Below are 24,670 nucleotides of genomic sequence, written 5' to 3' on the forward strand. Positions count from 1 at the left end.
CTGTCTCATGGGTCTCTTTATAATTTTTCCTGGCTGAGCAAGGAGGTTAGTCAAGTTCTCAAGGGAATTTCTGAAGCCTAAATGGATGTTTCAACAGTGGGGAGATGCAGGATGGGGACAGGAACCTGGTGTTAATAGTGGGGGTGATTTCTGTGGCTGTTGGGGCCACGCCCAGGCATTATCCACTTTTCCCGTCCTCTCAAGGTGCGGCTGCCTCCACCTTTCCTCACTTGAGCCTTTTTCCCAACTTTGTTTGCTCTCTTCCAAGAGCGGACAAACAATGCAAAACAAAGGAGGGTAGGGGAACGAATATATAATTTAATTTTTTAGAAGACAGGAAAAATCTTATCAACAACACCTCTCCCCCATGATACAGGGTAAAGTGCTAACAGTTAAGAAAACATACTGAATAGTCTGTCCTTAGCTGCAAGTCTGCGGCAATGACTCGTGTTTGAACCAATCATACCAAAGGAATTGGAAATCTACCATCAGTAAGAGTATAAATTCCATTCTCACTGCAAACAGTCCTAGGAAGTGGAGACTAGGTAAAAATTGGAAGCGACAATTTTAAACGATTGTGAAGGGATTAGGAGAAGGGGACGTAAAGCTATCTCCCAATACCCCTCAATCCAGAGGCTCTTTAATCTCCACTCCTGACTTCCCCCACCTTCTCCATGTGCCCCTTTAACTCCCCACTTACCCTCTCCAACTCCTCCCAAGCCCTCAATTGCCTCCTCTGTTACCTGCTCACTAAGTCTCGAGGCTTGGAAAACTGTGCAACCGAAGTGCCGGCCGGCAAGGAAGGGGTGCGGACAGAACGTTCCGACGCTCCGGTGCTGGTTCCACCTCTGGAGAAGCACGCTCCGCCCTCCACGCGGCCTCAGAGCCGCGTTCAAACCCAACCAATTAGCCCCACCCACTCCCTAGCTAGGCCCCGCCCTCCTGGCAAAGAGCTTTTTAGCCCTTGGCGGGCGCCGTAGTCGTCCAACCCCCTTGGCCTGACTCTTTCTGCGCCAGCTGGAAGTGCGCAACATAGCGCGCGGTGGGTGGGCTGCCCTGCTCCCTCCCACGCTTAGCTCTCGGCTTCTGCCGTCAGACCCCCAGAGGTGGGAAGAGTTATCACTTTCTCGATCTCTCGTCTACTGCATTGGCCCCTGCGTTAACGCTCCCTTGTGCTACGGCCAGTGAGGCTGCGATTGTTCCAGCGCCCCGGTACGAGGAGAGCAGCTCCTGCTCTCTGCGGACCTGGCAGGAGGGTGCGGGCGGACGCTGCAGGCAGAGTCTCCGCGCGTCTTTCCTTCTTCTGGTTCTCCCCGCAACCCCATCCGCATCCCCCGCCCCCTCCTTGCTCTGCGGTTTCTCCCGGGCTGCGGGCAGACCGCTCCATACAGCTGCAGCGCCCGAGTCTGGGCAGCCTGCGGGAGGCACACACGCCCACACCCACTCCTCCTGGCCGCATCCTTGCCCAGCATGTCTGCGCTTGAGTGGTACGCCCACAAGTCCCTGGGCGACGGCGTCTTCTGGATTCAGGAACGCTTCTATGAGTCTGGCAACCGCGCCAACATCTGGCTGGTGCGCGGCTCCGAGCAGGACGTGGTGATCGACACAGGCCTGGGGCTGCGCAGCCTCCCGGAGTACCTGTACTCCTCCGGCCTCTTGCAGGACCGCAGGGCCAAAGAGGATGCGGCGTGCCGGCCACTGTTGGCTGTGGCTACCCACGTGCACTTCGACCACTCAGGCGGCCTCTACCAGTTCGACCGGGTGGCGGTGCACCACGCCGAGGCCGAGGCGCTGGCTCGCGGGGACAACTTTGAGACCGTGACCTGGCTCTCCGACAGTGAGGTGGTGCGGGCGCCGAGCCCGGGCTGGAGGGCCAGGCAGTTCCGAGTGCAAGCGGTGCAGCCCACCCTCATCCTGCAGGATGGTAATGGTCCCTCACGGGCGCGCGTTCTCTCATTAAGGGAAGGGACTGGGGAGAAACTGTCCGAGGGGTGCTTGTTGCACACCTGCTTGGCTGTAAGGTGTCATATCGCAGAAACACTACTTCTGTTTCTCCCTTCCCTGAGTCAAAAGCCCACTCGACCATAGAGTCTGTGGAAGGCCACTGCAGCCTTCCCTACCAGGGACAAGCTCCGGCACCTTGTAGTAATGCTGAGTACTCGACTGAAAGCCGGCCCCACCCCCTAGTCAGTTTCCTGTGTAACGTACGGTATGTAGTAACGCTATAGAGACTTCTGACTAGGATTCCCATTCTTTTCCCGAACACAAGTCTGACATTTCCAGGCACTTTTCTAGCGAAAAGACTCTTAAGGAATGGTGCCTCATGGAGAGTGCATGTCATGTTCTATGCTTTTGAGAACTGCTGACTTCATCGGCCGGGTACGAACAATTCCCACCTGTAGGCTTAGAAAGCCGTTAGAGAGCAGTGGTTCTAATCTGCTCATGAATCTTTATCTTTCAGTTCTTGATGTTGCCTCACAAGAGAAAAAGCTTGATTGTGAACGTAAAAAGTAGAATGTGTCTGAGTCTTATGACAGCTCTCTATTCTGGTTGAAAGCAAGGCCTGAGAAAGATTAATAAGGAGGCTATTTCCCGTAATGGTGAAGTATGTGGACTAATGCTTAGATAACCCTGGGCCTCTTTGGCTCTGTGAAAAGCAGGATGGGGTTCAGAAAGAAACTAATGGAATAAAATAGTGTAGGGTTCCAGCCCTTCCAACCTCACACAGTCACTTAAATAATTAAGCCAGTTGGTCACAGCAGTGATATTTGTATATTAATTTCTTTTTTGTTTTTAGAATGCTTCTGTTGATTTTAGCCTCACAACACATTTGAAGTGAGGCTACTGACCCCCAATTAAATGGCTTGTCTAGAGTCCACAGAGCAAGATACAGATAAAAGGTAGGATTGCAACCCAGGCACAATAGATCAAAGCATGCAGATCATACATAAATCCTACCCCATAAATATATTATGGTAATCCTGAGAAGGAGGTGAAACCCTCTTTCCTTTCTATCTTGAAACTCTTTTATTTGCCAAATTAGTTTATTAAACCATTCCCCTACGAGGCAGAAAAATCCAGTTGCTGCAGTACAATAAGTCTCACTTTTATGACCAACCAGTATGACAAATAATGAAGTACTTTACAAAAATGAGTTTATCTTACAGATGAGATCTTGATCACTTGAGGCATAAGAAATAGAAAGCAAGATTCTATACCTCACACCCCACTTAAACAGTCTTTTCATTAAAATTTTAAATCTAAAGATTAAAAAAAACAATGGTTTAGATGGGAGTCTTACATTACCTGACAATTTGAGATGAAAGAAAACTAAATTTACATTAAAGGTACTTTTAATTGCTGTATTTCTTGATGGAATTGATACTTTTAGAGATAGGATTTCCATGCAGTTGATGGGTATTCAGACTAAATTAACACCCAGCCCCCCCCCAAAAAAGTTTACATTAGTATTTAAAATATATTTAAATTGTCTAAATGAATAAATGACTTTTGATTTATTTACTTTTGCTTCTGTGCCAGAAATAGGAAATGATGAAAGAACGATAGGAATTATTGTTTTATAGATGAAGAATCCACATGGGCTTGAATATCATACCTGAAGTCACATAGTTAGGGAAAGAGCTCGGACTGGAAACCAGGTTTCCTAAATCCCAGTTGATGCTGGAATTACAGGATTTTGGAGTTGCAAGGAACCTGCAAGCTACCTTTGTGGTGCTTTAAGCCTTTGAAAGTGTGAAATGAAAGGTTAATATTTACTAAAAACTTTGAAGGTGGTAATACTGTGTTAAATTAAAAATTGTTTTTCATTAGGAGCTGGATGTCTCACTCTCTCAAGTAGTATCTAATATCCTCTTTTCTCAGGAATATTAATTTCCTGTCTCTTCTGAATGGTGTGGCCTGCTAACTTGATATTATCATAATCCAGGTACCTGGAAGGAAATAGAAAATATTTATATTAAAAACTCATACACAGTTACGTACACACGAACCGTACATACCTAACAGCATGAAGTCTTCATTGTTTTGGTTAGAAAATAAGGAGGCTGAATTCGTTAGCTTATTACATTTCATTTAGTGGATTGATGACCACCTGTCGTGGAGAAGCATAAATCTGTGCAGTGTATCACTAACCCAAAAGCTTACTTGTGTATAAGGGACAAGGAAGACAAGGAGAGGTCATCATCCAGTGCATGCATCATTTTTGATGGAAAAACAACTCACCCTACTAATAGTGAAATCATATCTTCCTATAAGAAGATAGCAATAAACCCTAAACTGATACAGCACATTCTTCTTGAATGGGCACACATCATTCTGCCTGTTTTTCACAATAGGCAGGCATTTTGGCCCCTACTGTACATGTTTAAACAATTTTCCTAGAGTCATCAAGATATTAGAACCGTTGTTTCAGGTAAACTTAAAAATCATTTGGGGAGGTTAAAAACAAAAAATGGATTCCAGAAAGGTAGCAGATTGAACGAACACGTCTAATTTGACTCCCTCTCAAAATCCCACTAAGATTACAGCAGATGCACCATGGTTTGTCTATTTGCTTTATGTATAAATCCACATTTAGGTTCTGTTTTGGATGCTGGAGAGTAAATGTGATGACTGAGTTAGCAGTTTTATCCTATGCCAGCAATAGAAAATTGAGAGCCAATCCAGTTTGCACTGCAGGAGACTTAAAAGGCTCAGGAATTAGCAGTAGCTGGTACCTTAGTTGGGGCAAAGGGAAGAAAACTAAAATAAGTAGAATTGGTTGAAAGCCATTTAAGAAGCTGTTAAAACTCTGAACTCTTCTCCCTAAGTGAATGCTCCTCTCCCCGGAGTTAGTTTGTTTTCTGGCAAGAATAAAGTAAAGGGGTTTCTTTTTTTTTTTTTTTTTTTTGGCTGCACCATGCAGCATATGAGATCTTAGTTCCCTCACCAGGGAGTGAACCCATCCTGCAGTTGAAGTGAGGAGTCTTAACCACTGGACCACCAGGGAAGTCACAAGCAAAGGGGTTTCTTGATTGAGGGATGCCAAGTACTAATGAGCTCAGGAGTTCAGATGGAAAATAGGGATAAGTGTATGTGTATGTATATATAATTTGCATTTCCCTAATGACTAATGACATTGAGCATCTTTTCAGGTACTTATTTGCTATTCAAATATCTTCTTTGTTTAAGGGTCTATCAAAATCTTTTCTCTTTTTTAAAAATTGAAAAATTGTTTTCTTATTGAGTTGTAAGTGTTCTTTATATATTCTGAATTCAAGTCCTTTATCAGATATACATTTTGCAAGTATTTTCTCCCAGTGTGTGGCCTGCCTTTTCATTTTCTTAATGGTATCTTTTTAAGCAGGGAAGTTTATAACTTGGATGAAGTCCAATTAGTCTATTTTCCTTATGTTTTATGCTTTTTGTGTCATATCTAAGAGCTCTATGACTAGCCCAAGATCACAAAGATTTTCTTCTGTTTTTTTTTTTTGCTGGAAGCTCTCACATTTAGGATTATGATCCATTTTGAGTTAATTTTTGTTAATATTGTGAAGTAAGTGTTGAGAGGTGCCTATTGTTTATTTGCATATATATGTATATCCAAAGTATTCCACTCTAATTTGTTGAGGAGACTATCCTTTTACCCAGTGAATTATATTAGTTGATACTTTTGTCAAAAATCCACTGACCATGGGCTTCCCTGGTGGCGCAGTGGTTGAGAGTCCGCCTGCCGATGCAGGGGACACGGGTTCGTGCCCTGGTCTGGGAATATCCCACATGCTGCGGAGTGGCTGGGCCCGTGAGCCATGGCCGCTGAGCCTGCGTGTCTGGAGCCTGTGCTCTGCAATGGGAGAGGCCACAACAGTGAGAGGCCCGCGCACCGCAAAAAAACACTGACCATATATGTGAGTGTTTTCTTCTGGACTCTAGTCTCTTTCAATGATTATGTCTATCATTTAGCCAGCACCACACTCTCCTGATTATTGCAACTTTGTTATAACTCTTGAAATTAGAAAAGTCCTCCAACTTTATACCTCTATTTCAAAATTGTTTTGGCTATTCTAGGTCATTTGCATTTCCATATAAATTTCAGAGCCAGATTTTCAATTTCTGTAAAAAAGCATGTCAAGGTTTTGATTGAGATTCTTGAATCTATAGATCTACACTGACCATTAAAGTAGTCACTAGCCACATGTAGCTATCTAATACAAATTTAAATTAATTAAGATGGATTAAAATTAAAAATTTAGTTCCTTGTTGCACTAGCTTTATTTCAAGAACCATTAGCTACACATAGCTGGTGGCTACCATATTGGACAGTGTTGATACAGATAATGTTGTTCCATTATCCTAGAACGTACTATTAGACAGTGCAGTTATAAGAAAAACTGGATTTAATTACCATCCTAACAGCTTTGAGTCTTCCAATCAATGGATATGGCACGTTTCTCCTTTTGCTTAGATCCTCTTTAATTTCTCTTGAAAATGTTTCTGTAGTTTTCAGTGTACAAATATAACAAAACACCTTTTTCATGTGCAATTGAAAAGAATGTGTACTTCACTGTTTTGGTGTAAACTATTTTATATATGTCAGTTAGGTCAAGCTGGTTGATAGTGTTGTTCAGGTCTTCTGTATCCTTACTGATTTTCAATCTACTTGTATTATGAATTATTCAGAGAGGACTATTCAAATCTCTAAGCACAGTTGTTGAACTGTTTATTCTTATTTTAATTATGTCAGTTTTTATTTGAAGAATTTTTAGTCTCTATTTTAGGTACATATGCATTTAGAATTTTTTTTCATGTATTGACCTAATGTATAGCCTCATAAAATGTACCTCTTTCCTCTAGTAATATTCTTATATAAAAAACCATTTTGTCTGACAGTATTGCCACTCTAGTTCTCTTATTGTTAATATATTTTTTAAAATTAATTTATTTATTTTTGGCTGCGTTGGGTCTTCATTGCTGCACGCGGGTTTTCTCTAGTTGTGGCTAGCAGGGGCTACTCTTAGTTGCAGTGCACTTCTTCATTGTGGTGTCTTCTCTTGTTGCAGAGCTTGGGCTCTAGGCACGCGGGCTTCAGTAGTTGTGGCGTGTGGGCTCAGTAGTTGTGGCACACGGGCTTAGTTGCTCCATAGCATGTGGGATCTTCCTGGACCAGGGCTCAAACCCGTGTCCCCTGCATTAAGTTAAGGCGGATTCTTAACCACTGCACCACCAGAGAAGCCCTTATTGTTAATATTTATATGGTATAATTTTTCAAACTATTTTTGTCTTTGATTTTATAGTTCCTCTCCTGTAGACTGCATACATATCTCACTTTTTAATCTAGACTGACAATCTCTGCCTTTGATTAGAGTGTTTATCCCTTTCATATTTAATATAATTATTGATATGGCTGTATTTAGGTCTGCCATTTTGTTATCTGTTTTCTATGTCTCATTTCTTGTTTATGTCTTTGTTTTTCCTTTATTTTCTTCTTTTATGTTAACAATTCCTGATTATTACACCATTTTAATTTCACTATTAATTTTAGCTATATTTCTTTGATTTTTTTCTGTATATGTTTGCACTAGAGATAACAATATGAATATTTTAACTTATTATGATTTACCTAAGTTAGTACTGATTTAAATCCAGTAAAACAGCAATTTGTATTCATATAGCTCAGTTTCCTCCCCACTGTCAAATAACTGAGAAGAGTGTGAGATTTTACCGTACTTGCAGGTTAGTAAGTTAGCTTGCCCCAGTTTCATGGATTCTGACAGAAGACATGAGGTTCCTGGGTCAGAGACTAAGAACAGTTTATTACAGCAATACCAGTAGCCAGAGCATCATCATTTGTACCGATTCCTCAGGTCTTAATTTCCACAGAGTGACAAAGCAAAGGGCAAAAATATAATACTGTTCACTAGAGCACCATTCATGAATTGTGTCACCAGATACTAGTACAATGGACATTCTGAAAAATGAGGTTTTTGGTCAAATAAATTTGAGAAACTATACAGCCACATCTCCCTTGTGTATATCCACAATGTACATTAGCGTATTAAATGTACATTAGCATATCTTGCAGAAAAGAAAGCTGCTTAATTTTCTTTGAAGGGTTTTCAAAATTATTTGACCACAGAATCTTCTTTTCTTCTTTTCTTTTATATATTATAACAACCAGCAGAAATTGTGTTTCACTGTTTACTTTGGCAAACACTGGTCTAGCAAACAACAGAAGTGAAATATAGGCAACTTATTTTAAATCATCAATAAGAAGTAGGTATTTTTAAAATAAAACTAAAATAAGTTCATCCTTCCCAACATCTTTGAAACTGTTGTGTTCTTCTATTCTTTAAGCGATTGAAGTCAAATATATAACATGTTTATCTGTAAATTCTGTTTCCATTTTTAGGGGATGTGATCAACCTTGGTGACAGACAGCTCACTGTTATGCACATGCCTGGTCATTCTAGGGGCAGTATTTGCTTACATGACAAAGACCGAAAGATTCTCTTCAGTGGAGACGTCGTGTATGATGGATCACTGATTGACTGGCTCCCATACAGCAGGATAAGTGACTATGTTGGAACCTGTGAACGTCTGATAGAATTAGTGGACAGAGGTCTGGTAGAGAAGGTGCTTCCTGGGCACTTCAATACCTTTGGTGCTGAAAGGCTTTTTCGATTGGCTTCTAACTATATTTCAAAAGCTGGGATATGTCACAAAGTTTCTACTTTTGCCATGCGATCTCTTGCAAGTTTAGCCCTACGTGTAACAAATTCTAGGACCTCGCCCTAGTATTTAATTCTATAAATTAATACAATTAATTCTGTGTTGTTTAAAATAGTGAGCATTTTAAGAAATGCTTTTTTACTACTATTATGTATTAGAGAAAAAAAGGTTGAGAATGAATAAGCCAAAAATGGAACTTCTTAAATTTTTTTCTTTTTTCCAAATAAGAAACCACTTAAATAAGATTATAATTTGCCAAAGCTTGTAATTTGCCATCATTCTGTAATATTTGTTCTAGAAATGATATAGAGGTATATGGGGAAGCAAGGAGGCATTTTGCAGTAAGAAAAAGAACTACCTTGCGTCTCATTTCTCTCATTTTATTTCCTAGATGACCTAGAAAAAAGAGCATAAAGAGTTTTATGTTTATACTCTGAACTTGATATTTTTAATATATTATTTGAAGATAAAGGTTTTTGGGTTTAAAGTACATTAGAACTCAAAACTTAAACTAACATTTAGAATGACAGCTAAAACAATCCATTGTTACGGTACAGAATTTTTTTTTTTTTTTTTGCCTCTCACTGTTGTGGCCTCTCCCGTTGCGGAGCACAGGCTCCGGACGCATAGGCTCAGCGGCCATGGCTTACAGGCCCAGCCGCTCCGCGGCATGTGGGATCCTCCTGGACCGGGGCACAAACCTGTGTCCCCTGCATCGGCAGGCGGACTCTCAACCACTGCGCCACCAGGGAAGCCCCTATGGTACAGAATTTTTATGCTTCATTTTATTTATTCTTAATGTAATTATAGTGTACATTATGTGTTATGTAATTTTACGTACAAAAAGTACAATGAATTTTGTTTTATTGTGAAGCTTTAAATATAAATTGCAGAGTGCTTCAGTAAAAAGAAACTACTATATATTGTTGTTTGTTATTATGTAAGTGTAATACTTTCAATTGTAAAAGTGAAATTCAAATGTCTGTAATCTAACTATAAATTGTCAGATTTCTCAAAAGGACACTGTCAGGGAAATTTGAAAATATACACATTAAGAGTAATTTTAAAATTATATCCTATTTTAATAATAACAGCTATAATAAACAAAATTTTTCTTTTTAAATAGCAGCTTTAGTATATGTGTCATATTTTATAGTACCAAACAACATCCTAATATAAACCATTCTTTTACTTAACATAACATACATATTTGCCACAGAAGGCTTTTCAAATCAATTGCAAAATGTGCATTAGATATTGACTTAGAGTGAATTGCCTTTTTTATCCTGATTCACAACACCTATTCCTGTTCAGTATTCTTTGTCTTGAATGAAAAGAAGTCTACATTTATAAAGATATAGGAAAGATTATCCCACTATTTAGTAAAATGTTTTAGTTTGGTACTCTTAATAATTTATTGAAAAGCCTTTTGGAATATTTCATGAGGGTTTTTTAAACAGTTTTTTCACTGCCTTTTTATTATTGACATAGCCTAAACCAAACTCAGATAGCTTTGGAAATCAGATTTTTTAGTATTAAGAAGGTCCAGCAATTTTGATTTCTGAAAAAATATGAAACTTTTCCTACCCAACACCCCACTCAGGTTCTTTAGTCTTTTATTCATTCAACACACACACACGCCCCCCACATGCATACACACAGTCACATACATACATGCATACATTGTGCTAAACACTGTGGAAGCTTAAAAAGTCAGAGACTATATCCTAGCTGGAAGTAGAAGACAAACAAAACTTGAATAATAGTATATGCAGGTTGAAGTTAATACAAATTACACATGAGTGTCAGGGACATAAATGGAGGGGTGTGAAGTTTGGTTAGGGAAAGGTTCCTGGAGGAGGAGTTTTTGAGTCAGATTTGGAAGGATGATTTGTTGGGTGGTGAGGGTAGAAAACAAGAATGGGGTTATTTCTGCATCCTCAGTGCTAAGAATAGGGATGGAAGTATTGCTGTCTAGAGTAGGCTATTCCTTGTGTCAATTCAATTTTCCGGTGTCTTAGATCTTCTAAACACCAAGCATTTAGCATGAGAAAGATGGGTCTGTGATTGTATATATAAGAATCATCCTTATGACAGACAAACTGTACTGCCACATGCCACAAAATGAACTTACTTAAAATCAGCAAGGAAGCCATGGTTGTTGAAATGAAGAATATCATGGGAATTTCTCTCTGACAGTCATTCAAGGCAGTAGGTCTGTTTTAATTGATAGTGTAACATCAAGAACATAGATTTGGTTCAGGGCAACTACAAACTATATCACTTAATGAGCCTTAAATATAGCCATTATTTTTATATCAATAGCACAAGAGAAAACCAAAAGTCCTTAACCATTGACCATTTTATGATATTTTAGGACTTTTTAAAAAAATCAGGTTATAGTAGGCACTAAGTTTTATTGAAAAATATTTAAACCTGATGAAGGCTTTCCTTATTTCTTAAAAGTGCGATTTTTTCAAAGCACATTGCACATTGATTTTATTTTTAAATTTCCCAGTTTTTTTTCCTGGTTTTTCAAATTGTACCAAAACATAAGACTGTGATATTTTGCTATGGCTTCAATGTGGGTAAATTAGGGAAAGGATGTATCATTCATTTAGTGCCCATGCTATGCATTTTAAAATAGGCATTATTTAATTTAATCCTGGCCCCAGTGCCAAGAAGTAATTGACCAGCCTAACACGACTTTGGACAAAGCTGGTAACTGAACACAGGTCTGTCTGCCTCCCAAGCTGAGCTCTTTCTCTTATACCTGCACAATAACATAAAACTGGCAAAGTGTATTTTTACTTCTCAAGATGCCACATGTGCCAAGAATAAATCAAGTGATGTTAAAGCATAATAGCATATTTTAAAGAAGCTTTGAAAATACATATTTTCACCCTGACAGTGACCCTTGTTGTAATTTATGGTTTGGGGAAATAATATTATGTAAGTATAATTCAAAGTTGTCAAAACCTAAGACATTTAGAAATAATTTTTATTATTCATTTTGTTAATAACTTAATTTTTGGAAATTCAGTTCCCTTATTTGGTGTTTCCTTTTAACTGAGAAGTCTAAAACAAACAAAACCTTGTGTGTTATCCTGATATAGTTGAATAAATGAATATGTGTCGTTGTTCTTGTATGGATAGTAATATGAATGTGACATGCACAAATTGTCCTCTTATAATTTTCAGATAAGTGTAAGTAAACATTTATGTGATAACTATTAAAGTGGACATTTTATTTCAATCTATAGTTGGTATTTTTTATAATGTTAGCAAATTTCCATTTAATGTCTTGCAAGGTTATTTTCTATGTGAAGTGCAGTTTTGAAAAGCTTGTAATAAATAAGCTGTAAATCCCTAGGCAAGGATAGAGAACCCAGAAACTGAATAATACCTGTATAAGCCTTAAGTAGTTAATAAATATAGCATTTCAAATAAATGGATAAAAGAGGGACTATTTAATATATATTTCAATTGTTGATGTGGGAAAAAAGGCCCCTGCCATCATAAAAATAAATTCCAAATGGATTAAACATCTAAATGTAAAAAGCAGAATCACATGTGTATTGAAAGAAAATTTTAATCATGTTTAAGACATTAGGGTAAGGAAGATCTTTTCTATATAGAAACAAAAAGCAAAACTATATCAAAATTTAAAATGTCTTAGAACTCGGATGTCATAATGAAAGTTAAAGAGGGAGAGAAATTTAAAAATATTCCTAACTTGTGTAACAGAAAAAAAATTTAAAACAAATACAAAGCATGCCTACAAATCAACAAGAAAAAGGTAAACTAATGTATGGGAGGAAAAACCTTTCCTTTACCCTCTTAGATTCTGAGGCTGGGCCTGAGAATTAAACTTACAAAAGAGATTAACAGGAGCAAAGCATACAAATTTTTTTTGACGTTAATATTTTTACATGTACACAGAGGTTAATATATATGAAATATAAACCCAAAGGAATGGATAGGCTTGAGCGCATGTATACCATTTTAGCAAAGAATGACAAACTGGAGAATGAAGAGACAGGAAAAAGGGCTTGAGCTAGGGTTGGTAAATTGTGGAAACTAGTGAAATACAACTTTTTTTTGTTTTTAATTTTTGGCTGTGTCAGGTCTTTGCTGCTCGCGGGCTTTCTCTAGTTGTGGCGAGCGGGGGCTACTCTTCGTTGCACTGCTAGGGCTTCTCCTTGCGGTGGCTTCTCATTGCAGAGCGTGGGCTCTAGGTGTGCGGGCTTCAGTAGTTCTGGCATGTGGGCTCAGTAGTTGTGGCTCGCAGGCTCTAGAGCGCAGGCTCAGTAGTTGTGGCGCACGGGCTTAGTTGCTCCACAGCATGTGGGATTTTCCTGGACCAGGGATCAAACCCGTGTCCCCTGCATTGGCAGGCAGATTCTTAACCACTGTGCCACCAGGGAAGTCCCAGGGTTATTTTAATGGATTTTTTTATACAGATTAATCTTGATGTTGGATCCCTATCTCCAGTGATAAGAATGTTCTCCTCGTCCTCGTATAGGGAGGGCATCTTTCTCAAGGGAAATTTTATGCCCTGCTTTGGGTAGTAAGGGGGAAGTCAGAGAGCCTTTCCTGTATTTGCTTTTTCTCAATTGCCTTCAGCTTAACCAGCATGCCACAGTGATATTTTGGGATGGCATGTTCTGATACCCTTCACTACCTATTAGAAAAATGGGTAAATTATATAAACAGGTTATTCACAGAAGAGGAAATACAAAAGGCCAATAAACATAAAATTATCCTGAACCTCACTAGTAATCAGGGAAATGCAAATGTAAGCAATGAGATAGTTTAATCAGATTCAGAAATGTGGAGGATATGGAGTGTTGGCAAGGGTAAGGTAAGTGGGTATTTTCATGCTGTGCTGCTAGGAGTGTAAAGTCCTCCAGCCATTTTGGGGGGCAATTTTGGAGTGTGATATGGCACATTCTGATTTGGGGTTAAGAATGGCAGGTATAGCACACCTTAACTTTTGCCCCTTTCCGAAACTCAGTAAAATGACAAGAAAGACTTTTTTTTTTTCTTTCAAGCGGCATAAACAAGAACAGCAAGAATGTAAAGGACCAAACAGCATCAACATTTTGGACATTGGAAAGCTGATAGAGAAACAAAAACTAATTTGGCAAACACAAGAAGGCTGAAAACAGGAATGTGGAAAGCAAAGAAGCAATCCTTTCCAACACAACTCCCCCTAAAAAGGCTTAGAAATTGATAGTAGCAGGTACCTCTAGGACTTGGAGTGAAAGTCTTTTTGCTTCAAAGTTTGTTTGCAATTTAAATCAAATCCCCCCTAATTCTATACTACTAAGCAATTTCCTCTCCCCCCACCTCAAGGAAGATTGGAGGCTAGTTTAGATTTACCATGAAATTAAGTAATCTTTAGGTTCAGAGCCTAGCACTGTCATGGGTCCCTTCCAAGGCCCTGGGAGGGGCCCAAGAAATGTGTTCAAATGGGTCATTTTTTGGTTTTAATTTTTTTAACTAAGTTATTTTTTATTCTCTGTCTCAAAGCCCCCAAATTTCATGAGTTTCAGACACTGCAAAACTGGGATCTGCTGCTGACTAGAGGATTATTATGTGAGGAGGATAAAATAGGATCTCTACTCAAAAGAAACTAGACATTGTTAAGCCAGGGTCCTATACTAAAAAGAGAGGGATTTAGCAAAGCTTTATGTACAGTGAAGTTTGTATACTAAAAGTTCACATTCCCAGACTCCTCTAACCTAGTTTAAAGAATGCTGGCAACCAAGATTTACCCTCTAGGCAGTAGATTTTAAAAGCCGTTTCTTAAAAATTTGACTCCCCAAAGAAAAGACCTAATGATACTGAATCTAGAGTCCCCAAACAAAGGTTCCTGTGAGATTACCCTACAATGCAGTGCACAATTGCTGAGCCTCCTTTCCTTAGCACCTTCACACATGGAACTGTAAAGTCTTCTACTCTTAAGTTTAAATATATACACCAAGAGCCAGCATCTTATGGAAAACTAAAAGAATAAACTAAAAGAATAAACTAAAAGAATAAAACTAAAAGAAATAAGTGGAAAAAAAAAGCCCTCTTAAAGTAGTAAGAGAATTTAACAAAGTAGCAGGATATAAAATTCACATAAAAAATATACAGTCTTCACCAAAGAAGATATACAGATGGCAAATAAGCATATGAAAAGATGCTCCATATCATATGTCATCAGGGAAGTGCAAATAAAAGTGAGATATCACTACAGACCTACTGGGATGGCCAAAATCCAGGACACTGACAACACCAAATGGTGGTGAGAATGTGGAGCAACAGGAACTCATTCATTGCTGGTGAGAATGCAAAATGATACAGCCACTTTGGAAGAATATTGGCACATTCTTACAAGACATATTCTTACCAAATGATCTGATTGTGCTCCTTGGTATTTACCCAAATGAAGTAAAGATGCATGGCCACACAAAAATCTGCACATGGATGTTTATAGCAGCTTTATTCATAATTGCCAAATCTTGGAATCAAACAAGATGTCCTTCAGTAGATGAATGGATAAACTGTGGTACATCTAGACAATAGCATATTATTTGGTGCTAAAAAAGAAATCAGCTATTTGGGAGTGGCCAAGATGTCAGAGTAGGTAAATCCTGAGCTCACCTCCTCCCATAGGCACACCAAAATTACAACTAGATTATCTACAGAGCAACTATTGATGAGAAGGACCAGCAAACTAGCAGAAAAAATATACAACTAAAAATGTAAAGAAGGAACCACAGTGAGACAGGTAGGAGGGGCAGAAATGTCATATAATTAATACCTGTACCCACCAGTGGGCGATTCACAAATAGGAGAATAATTACAACTGCAGAGTTTTTCTTCAAAGAGTGAGGGATCTGAGCCCTGCATTGGGCTTCTCAGCCCAGGGCTTCTGCACTAGGAAGACAAGCCCTCAGAATGTTTGGCTTTGAAGGCCAGCAGAGTTTACTTTTGGGAGACCCTTTTGGGAAATAGAGACTCCACTCTTAAAGGGCACACACAAAATCTCACATGCTTTGGGACCCAAGGCAGAAGCAGTATTTGAAAGGAGCCTGGGTCCAGACCTCCCTGCTGATCTTGGAGAGCCTCCTGGAGAGAAAGGAGGCAATGGGAGATCCCATTGGGACAGACACTGACTGCAGCCATTTGGGGGAGTCATTCTACCACAAGGACACATGTGTTGGCAAGATGAACTTAATAGATGTATATAGAACATTCCATCCAAAAGCAGCAGCACCTACTGCTGCTTTTCAAGTGCACATGGGACATGCTCCAGGGTAGATCACATGCCAGGCCACAAAACAAATCACAGTAAGTATAAGAAAACGGAAATATCAAGCACTTTTTCCAACCACAATGCTGTGAGACTAGAAATCAACTGTAAGAAAAAAAAAACTGCAAAAAATACAAACATGTGGAGGCTAAATAATATGCTGCTAAACAACTAATGGATCACGTGATGAAATCAAAGAGGAAATCAAATAATACCTGGAGGGACTTCCTTGGTGGTGCCGTGGTTAAGAATCTACCTGCCATTGCAGGGGACACAGGTTTGAGCCCTGGTCCAGGAAGTTCCCACGTGCCGTGGAGCAACTAAGCCCGTGTGCCAAAACTATTGAGCCTGCGCTCTAGAGCCCACGAGCCACAACTATGGCGCCTGTGTGCCACAACTACTGAAGCCTGTGTGCCTAGAGACTGTGCTCCACAACCAGAGAAGCCACCGCAATGAGAAGCACACACACTGCAACAAAGAGTAGCCCCTGCTCGCCGCAACTAGAGAAAGCCTGTGTGAAGCCACGAAGACCGAACACAGCCAAAACTTAAAATAAAAAAATTTTAAAAATACCTGGAGACAAATGAAAAAGCAGTTCTAAAAGGAAAGTTTATAGCCATGCAAACCTACATTAGGAAATAGGAAATATCTCAAGTAAACAACCTAACCTTATATCTAAAGGAACTAAAAGAAGGAGAATAAACAAAACCCAAAGTTATTAGATAGAAAGAAATCATAAAGAACAGAGCAGAAATAAATGAAATAGAGACTAAAAAAAAAATAGAAAAGATCAAAGAAACAAAGATCTAGTTCTTGAAGAGATAAACAAAATTGACAAATCTTCAGCCAGACTCATCCACAAGAAAAGAGAGAGGGCCCAAATCAATAAAATCAGAAATGAAAAAGGAGAAGTTACAACTGACACTACAGAAACATAATGGATCATAAGAGATTACTACAAACAGCTACACAGCAATAAAATGAAAAACCTAGAAGAAATGTACAATCTCCCAATATTGAACCAGGAAGAAATAGAAAATACGAACAGACCAGTAATGAAATTGAATTAGTAACAAAAAAAAATCCCAACAAACAAATGCCAACACCAGATGGCTTCACAGGTGAATTCTACCAAACATTTAGAGATAAGTTAACACCTATCCTTCTCAAACTATTCCAAAAAATTGCAGAAGAAGGTACCCTTCTGCACTCAATCCACGAGGTCAGCATCACCCTGATACCAAAATCAGAGAGAGAATGTCAAACAGAGAAAGGCAAATACTGTATTATTTCACTCATATGTGGAATCTTAAAAAACAAAATAGGCAGTCGCTGCAGGTGTTAGCTCTGGTGCAGGCAGCTCTGACTGAGCTTCCACTCGTGGACGGACCGACGGACTAACGAGGTGCCGCGCTCCCACCGGCCTCCTCCGACCGCCCAGCGGCAGGCGACCGCCCTGGGCGATGCAGCCGGCAACGCTGCAGAGCCCAAGCCCGAAGGCGGCCGCCTGGCGATGACTTTTCAAGATTTTTCTCCTTTTTGCAGGACTTCTGGTTAAAGTTCCCGTGGGGTTGTATTCTTCCTGAAAATTACTGCTTTTCCAAAGCCTCCTGTTAATGTCCCCTGAGGACAGTGACTTTTGCGCGACCATTGTCGCGGTGGTGGGCCTGCATGTGGTGCTGGCGGGGTTCGTGTTCATCGTGTGGAAGGAGGGGATGCCTGAATGGCGGGAAGAGAAAAACGAGCAGCGCAGCCCTTGCTTCCAAAGCTGCAGGCGTGGGGGGCCGGGAAGTCCTGAAAGGGGTTTTCTTGTCCGTGTTTAAAAAGAAAAAGTGTGGGTTTTTTTTTTTTTTTTTTTTTTTTTTCTGTTTAAGAGGGGAGGGAAATTAAGTATTTACTGCAGCTTACACTGGTAGAAATGCGGGCGCGGGGAGGGCTGACATTTTTCTCCACTGCCTGTTAAGGTGCCAAGTGCTTTTCGTTCTGGACATAATGCTTTTGACCGAGATCATGTCTGACTAATGTAAATATTAGTGTCAGAATAGAAGCTAAGATAAAGTAACACTAATTAGTAGGTTTAGAATTTATTTCATATTAAAATACGTGTCGTGATGTAATTTTTCTGGCTTGGCTCGAGCGACAGTTTTAAGGGTGCACCCTCATTGATGCTGCTCGCAGAGACGTGGATGTGTTGTTACTGCTTTCCAACTCTGCCTACTACGTGGCCTATTATGATGATGAAGTTGACAAAGTAAACCAGTATCAACGACTAAGTCTAGAAGACCTGGAAAAAAATTGAAATAGGTCCTGAACCCACTCTTTTTGGTAAGGCAGAGTTCTGCTGCGTGCGACTGCACTACAGATATAAAGAAGCAAGTGGCTATTCCCTAACCCTGAGAGCTGTAATGCTCAATGCAGAAAAGGATGGAAAAGATACCCTTCAGTGCATTGCAGAGATGCTGCAGATCACCAAGGAAGCCATGGGATTAGATGTACCTATAATAGAGAAAAAGCTTGAGAGGAAGAGCAGTAAACCTCATGAAGACATCATTGGCACCAGATCTCAAAACCAAGGCTCTTTGGCCCAGGGGAAAATTTTTTAATGAGCAAATTTTCATCTCTAAATCAAAAAGTGAAACAGACCAAATCCAATGTAAATATTGTCATTCTACGAAAGCTAGGAAACTTTACAAAACCTGAAATGAAAGTTAACTTTCTGAAACCAAACTTAAAAGTAAATCTTTGGAAATCAGATAGTAGTCTTGAAACCATGGAAAACACTAGTGTGATGGATAATGAAGCCCAGGCTGAGTCAGACGGGGAAATGTGTTCAGATAATGACTCATACCACTCTGATGAATTCCTTACAAATTCCAAGTCTGATGAAGACAGGCAGCTAGCAAACTCTTTAGAGAATGTAGGGCCAGTAGACTATGTTCTTCCTAGTTGTGGTATTATTGCTTCAATACCTCGATTAGGCGGTCCATCCCAGTCTATTAGCAGCACTGATATTAGCGTTCATGTTCCTTCAGAGGTTACGCTTGCTCATGAAAGTGGGCTTGGAAAAGGCTATGCGTCTTCTTTGAAGAAAAGTCCTTCTGCTGACGACATACACACATTGACTGGCTTTACCTAGCCTGTGGATATTTATTGCCACAGATTTGTTCAAGATGCATAAAACAAGATGACCCAGCTGTCAGAAACCAGGTCTGTTTCTTAGCAGGCTAGTGAGGAAGGAAATCAAATGACCAATCGAGTTTCTAACGAAGAAACTCACTTTGAATCAACGGAACAGATACCTTCTCGACCATCTCAATTAGATGTGTCTTTTTCTGCAGCAGGCCCACATCTTTTGTCAGTCGAACCAGTGCATTCAATTGTATCTCAAAAGACCCCCAGCTCCGAATCTGGCACACCTGAACTTGAGAGAAGGCTTCACGTAACTCCTTCTCCTTCAGAGGGCTGTAGCAGCAAGAGCAGTCTCTCCCTTTGCAAAGATTCGAAGTTGCATGGTCCAGGTTGCTAATATTACCCAAGCTGGATTAACCCAGGGGATAAACTTTGCAGTGGCAAAGGTTCAGAAGAACGCTGCAGAACCCGAAGTAGTTAATGAAGTCCCGCAGAATGAACTTAAAAATATGTTTACTCAATGCCAGACACGAATGATTCAGATTTAGTGTTTAGCCACACAGAATCATGTGGCTTTTATTTAATCCAAAAAAAAAGGAGGAGTCATATAACCTGTACTGTCTTAGAATCTACGGATCCCAAATTCTAATTATGTTTATTTGGAAAGGTTTTAAAAAGAGACTGAACCTGAGCAGATTTCCAAATTTGAGAGCTAGGACAATGGAAGTGCATCACCCTAGAATGTGTAGACCTAAATGGGTTATACACTACAGAGCAGTTTGTCTCTCTTAAAGTAATTCAAGAATACATTGCTTTGGGACGTAATAACCTGAACCTTTTTTGGAGTGGGGTGGGTGGGTAGAATGTATGAAGTAGACACAAAGGGTGGACATGGATCCATTTAGGTGATTAGCATTTTTCATAATTTGTTTTTTTCTGTTTGTCAGTTAATTTCTGTGTGTTTCCTCTACAAGGTAAATACTTAGTTTTTAGTGACTTCAAAGTGTTACTAGTATGGAGAAGCATTTTAATATAAAAACTATCGGTTTAGTTTTTGATGGCTTAACCATTCCCTATAAAGAGTTAATTGAGGGCTAATGGCACTACAGTCAAGAAATGAAGGTCCATTTGATCCTGATCTTCCCTACATTCTACCTAAACAAATTTAAAATACTGCTACCTTGTACACCCCAAAGTCTAGGAGCATTAAGACTTGCCAGTCATAAAACCTGAGATGTGAACAGCAGCACCTATTAATTTTGCTCTATTTTCAGAAATGTTAAGAATGTATACATATTGGATACTGGTAATGCATTCCATAACATCCTGTGTAGATGAGCACAACTATCGAAAATTTAGTCTGAAGCACAATTGTGCTAAAATTTTAGGTTTTATGACTGTAACCTTTACCACATAGAATCAGGGCCTTGTCTGTAAGCCTATACAGTAAGAAAGTTGCACACCTTCTTCCAAACAAATATTGGTCTGTCTGATATCTTAAGAGCTTTACTCTGTTGAAGTGATTCTCAGCTAAACATTATGTCTGCTGTAACTTTGATATTTCTACTTTTGTTATTTATTAGTGGTATCTTTTTTTGAAGTGTCAGATGTTGTGACTATTTAAAATAAATATCATTATAATTTAAGTGAAAAAAAATGAAAAAAGAAAACAAACTGTGTTATAGTTACAGAGAATAAACAGGAGGTTCGGGGTGGGGGGAGAAAAGGGAGGAAAGAAATAGGTGAGGAAGATTAATAGGTATAAACTTCCAGTTGCAAAACAAATGAGTCAAGGGTATGAAATGTACACTGTGGGGAATATAGTCAGCAACTTTGTAATATCTTTGTGGTGACATATTGTAACTATACTTATCATGGTAATCATTTTGAAATGTATAGAAATATCGGATTACTCTGTTGTGTAACAGGAACTAACGTAGTGTTGTTGGTCAATTATACATCAAAAACAAGCAAACTAACTAACTCATAGAAAAGGAGATCAGATTTGTGGTTACCAGAGTCAGGGAGTGGGAGAGGGGGAATTAGATGAAGACAGTCAGAAGGTACAAACTCCCAGTTATAAGATAAATTATTACTAGGGATATAATATACAACGTGATAAATATAATTAACACTGCTGTATGTCATATAGCAAAGTTGTTAAGAAAGTAAGTCCTAAGGGTTCTCACCACAAGAAAAAGTTTTTTATATTTCTTTAATTCTGTATCTATATGATATGATGGATTTCACTAAACTTATTGTGATAATCATTTCATGATGTATGTAAGTCAAATCATTATGCTGTATACCTTATACAGTGCTGCATATCAATGATATCTCAATAAAACTGGAAGAAGAAAAAGAAATGAGCTATCAAGCCATGAATAGATATGGAGAAAACTCAAACTGATATTACTTAGTGAAAGAAGCCATTCTGAAAAGGCTACATACTATATGGTTCTAGTCGTATGACATTCTGGAAAAGGCAAAACTATGGATAAAGTAAAAAGATCAGTGGTTGCCAGGGGTTGGGGTCCGGGGCAGGTATGGATAGGTGGAGCAGAAAGGATTTTTAGGGTTGTAAAAATACTCTCTGTAATATTATCACGATGGATACAAGTCATTGCACCTCTGTTCAAACCCATAGAATGTACAACACCAAGATAGAATCCTAAGGCAAACTATGAACTTTGCATGATTATGATGTGTCAATGTAGATTTATCAACTGTAACAAATGCACCACTCTGATGGGGGATGTTAATGACGGGGAGGCTATGCATGTGCTTTTCTACACTAACTTTTTAAAAAATGTTTATCATTGAGGTATAATTTACATACCATAACAATCACCATGTTAAAGTGTATAATTCAGTACTTTTAAGTATATTCACTAAAGTGTGCAACCAACACCGCTATCTAATTCCAGAACATTTTTATCATCTTAAAAAGAAACTTTGTACCTATTAGCAATCATAGTTTTTGACAAGGAGACTCCATATCATAAAGATATCTATACTTCCTAAGCTATTTATAAATTTAGTGTCATTCAAAAAGGCATAAATACCAAAAGAATTCAAAGTTAAATAAATTGTAAGTTGGTGCCTACAGAGTCCTTTCAGGAAAGTTGGCGTGTTCCTGCCTTATGGGGTCTCTGATATACACTGAATGTTTTTGCCCCCCCAGATTCATATGTTGAAACTGAATGTGCTGGTATTTGGACATGGGGCCTTTGGGAGATGATTAGGTCATGAGAGCAGGGCCTGCATGAATGGAATTTGTGCCCATATAAAAGAGTATCCAGAGAGTTCCCTTGCCCCTCTGCCATGTAAGGACACAATGAAAAAATGACTATCTATGAATGAGGAAGCAGGCCTTCACCAGACATGGAATCTCCCTTGATCTTGGACTTCCCAGTCTCCAGAACTGTAAGCAATAAATTTCTGTTGTCTATAAACCACCTAGTCTATGGTATTTTTGGTATAGAAGGCTGAAGGGACCAAGACAGCTCCAGACTGACAAATGGTAAGGAATTTTCCTTCCTGGCAGTCCAGATATACTCTTATATTTTGGAGACCTCAAGAATGAGGGATTTCCCCAAATTTATAGGTACTGTCTATGAAACCTGGTCAGAGAGTTGCTTGGGTTTGTTTTCCTAGCCTTGGAAGAGTAAATAGCAATGTATAAAATCCTTGTCTATAGAAGTGTAAATATATTTTTTTCTGGTGGAAGGACAATAGGGACCCTCTCACCCCAAAAAGCAAGTTTTAAGTCCCTCTGCAAATTCATTTCAGTATTTCTGATTTATAAATATCTCCATCCCTGCTTGCTGCAACTAGAGAAAGCCCACACGCAGCAATGAAGACCCAGCACAGCCAAAAATAAATAAAATTAAAAACTAAACAAGGGCTTCCCTGGTGGCGCAGTGGTTAAAGATCTACCTACCAATGCAGGGGACACAGGTTCAAGCCTGGGTCTGGGAAGATCCCACATCCCGTGTGCCACAACTACTGAGCCTGCACTCTAGAGCCCGTGAGCCACAACTACTGAAGCAGGCGCGCCTAGAGCCTGTGCTCCACAACAAGAGAAGCCACCTCAATGAGAAGCCCGTGCACCACAATGAAGAGTAGCCCCTGCTCGCCGCAACTAGAGAAAGCCTGCATGCAGCAATGAAGACCCAACACAGCCAAAATAAATAAAATAAAATAAATTAATTTTAAAAAAAGCTTTTCAAAACAAAACAAACACCTGATTTTTCACCACAGATGGTTTAAGAAGCACTGCTTTAAATAACATGCTTTCTTCCATTGGGAAAGGAGGGGCCGAGCTGCAATGAGTTTCTGTTCCTCAGAAAAAAATAAACTCTGACTAACATGTTAAAAAAAAAAAAAAAAACTTCATTCTTTAACTTTGCCTTTGAATCAGTTATGACATTTTCCTGGTTCTCTCATTAGGAATAAGTTAAGTAGAATCTTTGATACATGTATACTTTATAGCTATATCAGAGCTTGATTTTAATTTTTTTTTTTTGGTTTTTTTTTTAAGTATTTATTTATTTGGGTGCACCAGTGGCTTGCAGGCTCTTAATTCCCCGACCAGGGATCGAACCCATGTCGCCTGCAATGGAAGCGTGAAGTCCTAAACACTGGACTGCCAGGGAATTCCCGTTTTTAACTGTTTTTGAAAATTATCTTTTAATATTTGCCTGCTTATACAAAATTTATTTTATTTTTTTACAGAATTTATCATATGCCCAACTCTGTTTTGTTTTGCTTACATTATTTGTTCCTCACAACAAAGTACATAAAGTAAGTATTGGTGATAGCTTGCCATCCTCCACTCTTTTGTGGCAGATGGGGAACCTGAGACCAAAAGTTCACAGATGAATGAAATAGGATTAAAATCCAGGCAGCTTGATTCCAGAGTCTACACTCTTCACCACTACATTATACTCCCTATACATAGAGAAAACTGTCTTGAGCCTCTAAGATTTCTTAAGATGAATCTATAAATTAGTTTCTAATTTTGATTTGGCTTCCCTTGGAACTTGAAGATTAGCAAAAGCGTGCTAGGTTAACATCAGTATTTCCAGTGTGAGAGAGTTAGAGTTACAAACTTGGCATTCTTGTACTATCCCTCCCCCCAGTGAGTATGAGTTTAATCTTATATGATCATGGCTCTAGGCTATGGTAAAAACAAGACAACAGGCCCAAAATGGAGTTGCTTATTCTAAGCCCCATGTCACCAAACCAAGACAATTTAATTACAGTTTCAGCACTACCAGAAATGGAATCTTAAATCAGTCAATCAGGAATTGCCTGATCACCACTAGTTAGGTAATCTGCCTGATAGATCCCTGTAATCCCCTAAAAAAAAGCAACTTTGCAATAACCACCTGCTTTTTTACCTGGTATAACCTCTTTGTTCCTGCTCCCTTAAGGCTATAAAAGTCTTTCATTTTGTATAGCTCCCTGGAGCTCCTTTCTATCTGCTAGATTGGATGCGGCCTA

At 39.2% G+C, this 24,670-nt stretch overlaps 2 protein-coding genes and 1 pseudogene across 3 annotated transcripts in view; 2 read left to right on the plus strand and 1 right to left on the minus strand.

Annotated features, from left to right (window-relative positions):
• Window positions 1–840, minus strand: part of POLR3G (RNA polymerase III subunit G) — a 40,084-nt gene extending 39,244 nt beyond the window's left edge. The window contains exon 1 of one of the 2 annotated variants that reach the window (XM_060009165.1): window positions 744–840. The gene's annotated coding sequence lies outside the window, so the exon portion shown is untranslated. Of the gene's footprint in view, window positions 1–700 lie in introns of both variants that reach the window. The other variant, XM_060009166.1, reaches the window with a different exon arrangement.
• A 165-nt stretch (window positions 841–1,005) lies between these two features.
• MBLAC2 (metallo-beta-lactamase domain containing 2) lies at window positions 1,006–12,103 on the plus strand. The gene is made up of 2 exons (XM_060009168.1): window positions 1,006–1,924; window positions 8,408–12,103. Exons 1-2 carry the CDS (start codon window positions 1,471–1,473, stop codon window positions 8,791–8,793), a joined length of 840 nt encoding a protein of 279 aa, XP_059865151.1. The 5' UTR covers window positions 1,006–1,470; the 3' UTR covers window positions 8,794–12,103.
• Window positions 12,104–17,704: 5,601 nt separating this feature from the next.
• On the plus strand, window positions 17,705–19,710 carry LOC132422442 (phosphatidylinositide phosphatase SAC2-like; annotated as a pseudogene).
• The last annotated feature ends 4,960 nt before the right edge of the window (window positions 19,711–24,670 follow it).

Source organism: Delphinus delphis, chromosome 3, assembly GCF_949987515.2.
Source record: "Delphinus delphis chromosome 3, mDelDel1.2, whole genome shotgun sequence".
Taxonomy (NCBI): Eukaryota; Metazoa; Chordata; class Mammalia; order Artiodactyla; family Delphinidae; genus Delphinus; species Delphinus delphis.

Excerpts from the sequence above, each read along its gene's own strand:
- MBLAC2 (XM_060009168.1), top strand. The coding sequence starts at position 1,471 with ATGTCTGCGCTTGAGTGGTACGCCCACAAGTCCCTGGGCGACGGCGTC. Across the intron at positions 1,925-8,407 it reads CACCCTCATCCTGCAGGATG|GGGATGTGATCAACCTTGGT; the intron begins GTAATGGTCCCT and ends TTCCATTTTTAG.